General features: G+C 21.1%; 5 protein-coding genes across 5 annotated transcripts in view; 1 reads left to right on the forward strand and 4 right to left on the reverse strand.

The window, feature by feature from the left end:
• Window positions 1-518: 518 nt before the first annotated feature.
• On the forward strand, window positions 519-782 carry DDB_G0269276 (hypothetical protein; the record flags this gene model as incomplete). The annotated part of the gene is made up of 1 exon (XM_640750.1): window positions 519-782. One exon carries the CDS (start codon window positions 519-521, stop codon window positions 780-782), a length of 264 nt encoding a protein of 87 aa, XP_645842.1.
• A 96-nt stretch (window positions 783-878) lies between these two features.
• Window positions 879-2,201, reverse strand: DDB_G0269278 (hypothetical protein; the record flags this gene model as incomplete). The annotated part of the gene is made up of 1 exon (XM_640751.1): window positions 879-2,201. One exon carries the CDS (start codon window positions 2,199-2,201, stop codon window positions 879-881), a length of 1,323 nt encoding a protein of 440 aa, XP_645843.1.
• Window positions 2,202-2,584: 383 nt separating this feature from the next.
• Window positions 2,585-3,544, reverse strand: DDB_G0269280 (hypothetical protein; the record flags this gene model as incomplete). The annotated part of the gene is made up of 1 exon (XM_640752.1): window positions 2,585-3,544. One exon carries the CDS (start codon window positions 3,542-3,544, stop codon window positions 2,585-2,587), a length of 960 nt encoding a protein of 319 aa, XP_645844.1.
• Window positions 3,545-4,178: 634 nt separating this feature from the next.
• DDB_G0269282 (hypothetical protein) lies at window positions 4,179-5,153 on the reverse strand (the record flags this gene model as incomplete). Its single annotated transcript, XM_640753.1, has 1 exon — window positions 4,179-5,153. The coding sequence occupies one exon, from the start codon at window positions 5,151-5,153 to the stop codon at window positions 4,179-4,181; it is 975 nt and encodes a 324-aa protein (XP_645845.1).
• Window positions 5,154-5,453: 300 nt separating this feature from the next.
• DDB_G0270468 (hypothetical protein) overlaps window positions 5,454-6,192 on the reverse strand; it is a gene marked incomplete at both ends in the record, with an annotated part of 1,728 nt that continues 989 nt past the window's right edge. The window contains 2 exons of the mRNA XM_640754.1: window positions 5,454-5,919; window positions 6,008-6,192. The exon at window positions 6,008-6,192 is cut by the window's right edge and continues 305 nt beyond it. Of these exons, the coding sequence (XP_645846.1) occupies window positions 5,454-5,919; window positions 6,008-6,192 (651 nt within the window). The remainder of the gene's footprint in view (window positions 5,920-6,007) is intronic.

Consider the following 6,192-nt stretch of genomic DNA (forward strand, 5'->3'; position numbering starts at 1 on the left):
TTTTTTTTTAGAAACATAAATACACAAACTTTTTTTTTTTTTTTTTTAAAAAAAAAAAAAAAAACAAATAAAAAAAAAAAAAAAAAAAACAAATATTTTTTCTATCATAATTTTTTTAAATGAATCATCTGATACCGCAGTTTAATAGTAAAAATAATAATATATTAATAATTCCAACAAATATTATTGATACTTCATTTTCTGTTGGTTAAAATAGTACAATTAATAAATAACTTATTCAAATAAATATTTTTTTTTTTTTAAAAAAAAAAAAAAAACATTAAACAACAAGAGCTATCAAAATATAAAAACAAAAATAAAAAATAAAAAAAAAAAATAAAAATAAAAGTACCAGATATATTAAAAAATCAATTTGTAAATAGTAATAATAATAATAATAATAATAATAATAATAATAATAATAATAATAATAATAATAATAATAATAATAATAATAATAATAATAATAATTATAAAAAAACAAGCATTCTATTAAATTAATTTCAAAAATTTTAAAAATGTCATCATCATCATCATCATCATTTGGAGAAAATATTAATAATCCATCTCATCACCGTCATCACCGTCACCATCACTCGTCAACAAAGAGAAGAAGTGCATCATATTCTTGTTTTAGTTGCCACAAAGACTCAATTCCAATTTTATCTCGTGAAAGATACTTTAGCACTCAACATTTTTGTTCATTTGGATGTTTTGAAAAATCAAATCAATCTGAAAATTCAACACCTTCTTACAGGTTTAATCCTATTATTCAAGTTTAAAATTTAAAATTTTTTTTTTTTTTTTTATAAAAAAAAGTTACATATAAAAATAAAAAAGATACATATAAAAAAAAAATAAAATAAGTTTTATTTATTTTATTCTAATTTTTTTTGTTTTTTTGATAATCTTTCTTCATTTTCATCACCTTTGATTTCTTTTTCTTCACCAAAATTTCTTTTTTGATTTTTTTCATTATTATTTTGATTATTATTTTCATTATTATTTTGAATATTATTATTTTCATTATTATTTTGAATATTATTATTTTTAGTATCATCACTATTATTTTCATTATTATTATTATTATTATTATTTTGATTATTATTTTGATTATAATTATTTTCAAAGTTTTTAGGAATATTTAAATAATATTGTAAATATTGATCGTTAATGATATTGATTGAATCGGATTCAACTAAAGAGATAATTGGATAATTAAAAGATAGTGTATAGGATTTACCAGAACAAGTGTTATTTTTAATAAATTCTAAAATTTCATTTCCATAGATTAACATTTCATCTTTATTCCAATTTATAGCTTGATTTGGTAGATCATGAGTATTAAAGTTTAAACATTTTTTTAAAAAGAAATCATCATTTCTAATACCTAAAAAAATCTTTGAAACACCTGCAATATATGCTTGAAACCAAATTCTAATTAATTTTTTTGATCTAAATTGATAATTTGCTTTACTATCTTCAATATCTCTTGAAGTTTTTAATTCTACATAATCATCAATATTATAATTTTCATCATCATCATCATTATTATTATTTTCATTATTATTATTATTTTGATTATTATTATTATTTTGAATTGATTTTTTCCAACAATCAATTTCACATGCTAAAATAAAATTATTATTAAATAATTTTGATTGAATGATTGAACAATATTTATGTTTATTATCATTTGGATTGTTATTATTATCAATTGTTGAAATCTTTTCAAAATAATTACCAGAATACATTGATTTTAAATGAAAATTTTTAAGTTGATGAAAATCTTGCGTTGGATTATCCATACCTAAATGAATTGTTGAATTGATTCTTTGAACTTGTATATTCCATTTTTCACTATCATACATTGATTCGAATAACTTTCTAAATGAATTTCTAAAAGAGATGAAATTAGATTTGCTGACATCATGTTTTGTTTCAATTAATTTATTCAATACTAATGAAAGTGGTGTTTGAGAATCTGATTCAATACTATCTGGACCTTGAAATCCAACTAATAAATCACTATCAATAGTTGGGTTTTTAAATTTTTTTAATTTAGCTGGGAATAATTGATTTCCTTCATATGAAAATCTTGTAATTTCTAATGGTTTTGTAATTGTTATTGGTGATTTATTAAAGCTTCTTTGTTTTTTAATAAAATTAATTAATCCTATTACATTTAAAGTTTGTTTCATTTTGTTTTTTTTTTTTTTTTTTATATGAAACTATTGAATTATAAAAAATAAAAAAAAAATAAAAAAAAACAAAACCAAAAGAAATTCAAATGCGCAACCAAAAGTAAAATTAAAAGGTAAAAAAAAAAAAAATTCACAAACTCTTTAAGGGGAGACCAAGAGAAAAAAAAAAGAGATGATCAATAAATTAGGAAAATAAAATAAAAATTTATTTAATAAAAATAAAAAAAAAAAAAAAACGGTGTGCTTTTTTTAAAATTTATTAATTTTTTATTTTTGTAACAAATGCGTAATGATAAAAATAGAATTTTTTTTTTTTTTTTTTTAATAATTAATTATTAATTAAATAATAATTTTTAATTTGTAATCTTTTTTTTTTTATTTTAAACTCTAATAGCAGAAGATGATTGAACTACATTTGGTTTTGTTGTTTCAATTTCAAAGCTTTCAGAATCATCAATAGATTTATCGTTTTCATCTTTTTTAGAGATTTGATCATTTGATGATAAGCCTAATAGATTAGAAACGTAAGCTTTTGGTGATTGCCAAAAACTTGTTGATCTATTTAATGATTGTTGTTGTTGTTGTTGATTTGCTGAAACTATATTTACAGTTGTAGATGGCTGTGGTGAATTTGAAGATTCAAATAAAGTTGAAGCTTCTCTTGGTAATGGATACTTTGAAATTGGAATAAAAGTATTTGGAGCATCGGCAGTTGATAAAATACCAGCATCAACAGTTGAAGAAGATTGTGAAAGTTTATCGACTAAAGAACCTTTAGCGGTGGGTGTAGTGGTGGTTGAATTTGGTTCACTGGCAGAGGAGTATTGTTGTTGTTGTTGTCTAATTGTATTGAATTGGGGATAGATAATTTGTGTGGGTGGTGATAGACCACTATTTATCTGTTGGAGTGTGAAAGTTTCAATCACCTTCTCCATTTGTTTAATCTTTTCATCACGTTCAAAAATACCACGTTCCATCACTCTCATTTGGTCCATTAACGCCTTCATTTTCAATTCATTGGTTTGATTACTTTCTGATGTACCCATTTGCTGAAAATAAGTTGTATCTTGATTTGGGTCCCATTGTAATTGTAATAATAGATCTTCTCTCTCTGTTAATAATTTACGATTAAATTCAATCTCTTTTAATTTATCTTTATAACGTTCTTCTAATTTATTATGATCCTCTTGTAATTCAAAATATTCTTCTCTTATATCTCTAATAGTATCAATTAATTCTTCTTTACTAAGATGATAAATTCCTAAAAATTCATCTTCTTCATCAATAATAATTTCTTCTTCATCTTTTTTATTATTATTATTATTATTATCTTTTGTCATTTTTTTTTTTTTTTTTTTTTTTTTTAATGGGTAAAGATTATTTTTATTTTTTAAAAATTGTTTTGATTATTTTTTTTTTTTTTTTATAGTATTTAGTGAATGGTTTAATTTAATATGTAATTATTATATAAATGTGTATTTATAAATGATAGAAAAATAAAATATAAAAATGTTTTAAAAAAAAAAAAAAATTAAAAATAAATAAAAAAAAAAAAATAAATAAAAAAAAAGTAACTTATTTAATTTGGTAATTATTAAAATAAATAAAAAAAAAAAAAAAACAATAAAAATAATTAAAAAATTATATCAATTTTGAAAAATAAATAATATATATTAAAAACACCACAAACACAATTTTGTGTGGGGGGAGGGGGTAAATTGAAATTATTATTCTAATTATTGCTACCGATGTGAGCGAAAAAAATTTTAAAACACAACTATGTGTGTCATAAAAAAAATAATAAAATAAAATAAAAAAAAAAATAAAAAAAAATAAAATTAAAAATAACCCTTTTTTGGATATTAAAAAAATAAAAAATAAAAATACCCCTTTTTTTTGGATATTAAAAAAATAAAACAAAAATAATAAAATTTTTTTGAAAAATAACTATATATATATCAAAAATAATTGATTTTATTGATTAGGATTTGAAGGTTCAGTTTCATTTGTAATTGGATTAGTTGTAGTAGGATTTTGTTGATTTGATTGATCAGGGAAAGAAGTTGTTGATAAAGTTGATGAGGTTATTGAATCAGTGATTGAATTTGTATTATTTGTATTATTTGAATCGGTGGTTGTTGTTGTTTCACCAGAACCATCAATAATTGGATTTAAATTATCTTTATTTTCATTGTTACTATCAATTACTTCCAAGATGAAATTATGATTTGTATAGATACAGATATCAGCTGCAATTTTCATTGATCTTCTTGCGATTTCTTCAGGATCTAAATCTGGTACGGTTAGGAGGGCACGAGCAGCAGATAATGCAAAATCACCACCACTACCAATTGCGAGGATACCATCGTTTGGTTCTAAAACGTCACCATTACCATCGATATTTAATGTGATATCTTTATCGGCTACGATTAATGATGCTTCCAATCTTCTATAGTATTTATCAGTTCTCCATTGTTGTGCTAATTCAACACAACTCTTTAAGAGTAAACCACGATGTTCTGTTAATTTTCTTTCTAATAATTCAAAGAGTGTAAATGCATCTGCAACTGATCCTGCAAAACCTGCAATGATTTTACCATCTGATAACTTTCTAATCTTTTTTGCATTTGGTTTGACAATCGAGTGACCAAGTGTAACTTGACCATCACCAATAATAACAACTTTACCATTTCTTCTAACTGATAAAATTGTAGTTGCTTTCATTCTATATGGATCAGAATGCATTGATCCTGCACCTGCACCAAGACCCCAATATTGTGGTGGTGGAAGTGGTGCTCCACCTGTATAATATCCACTTGTACCCGAACTTAATTTACTACTTTCAACTACAACATTACTTATATTACTATTTCCTAAATTACCAATTATTGGACTTTTTTGTAATGATGGTATTAAATATTTACTTGATAATTTTGAAAAATTAAACATTTTTAAAATATGTTTATATTTGTAAAAAAAAAAATAAAAGAAAATGAAAATGAAAAAAAAAAAAAAAAAAAAAAAAAAATAAAATTTTCAAAAAAGTTTTTTTTTTAATTTAATTTATTTTATTTTGTTGCAGATTTCAATTATTTAAACAGTCCAAAATGTATATAAACTTTATTTTTTACCCAAAATGGTCAGATATATATTTTCAAGAAAATAGTAAATTATCAATTTTTAAACTTTTAATTTTTGACTAATATTATTATTTATTTGATTTTTTTAAATTATTTTCAATTTCTTTAATTAATTTTGTATCTTTGAAAAATCAATAACAATGCCACTTAGATGGTCAACTAAATTAATTTTAAAATTTGGACACATATTTGGTTGAATATTATAATTATTCCAATCAAAATATAAGACATTTAATCCAGTTGGTTCATTATTTGAATCTAATTCAATTGTTGAGTTTGGAATTAATGGTAATTGATTATCTGATTTAGGTGATAAACAATAATAATAACAACCACCACGAGATGAATTTGAACCAATTCCATCAACTAATAAAGCAGTTTTAACACCAAAATTTATCCAATCAAATACTTTTCTTTTACAATAATTTAATGAATCACCTTTTGATCTACATTCTAAAATAAAATGATTTGGTATTAACTTTTTAAATTTGATTTTATCATTATCATTTTCATTATAATTATCAGTATCATTTTCATTTTCATTATCAGTTTCATAAAAAACTATATCTGGTTTCCTAAAATTTTTATTTTTTTTAGTTTTTAATTTTTATAATAATTAATTATTATTTTAATTTTTATATTATTTATAAATATAATAAATACCTAATACCAGAAGGAAGTAAATAAAATAAATTTGAATTTAAAATGAATTTACCTTTTAAATTATCTATTGAAATTAATGAATTATTTAATTGATTATATAAATCAGAAATTTGAATATTAATATTAAATGAAATTAATCTAATATAAAGAATTGTTTTATTTAATGTTGTAATATGAAGATCTTT

The sequence above is a fragment of the Dictyostelium discoideum genome (assembly GCF_000004695.1).
Source record: "Dictyostelium discoideum AX4 chromosome 1 chromosome, whole genome shotgun sequence".
In the NCBI taxonomy this organism is placed as follows: Eukaryota; Evosea; class Eumycetozoa; order Dictyosteliales; family Dictyosteliaceae; genus Dictyostelium; species Dictyostelium discoideum.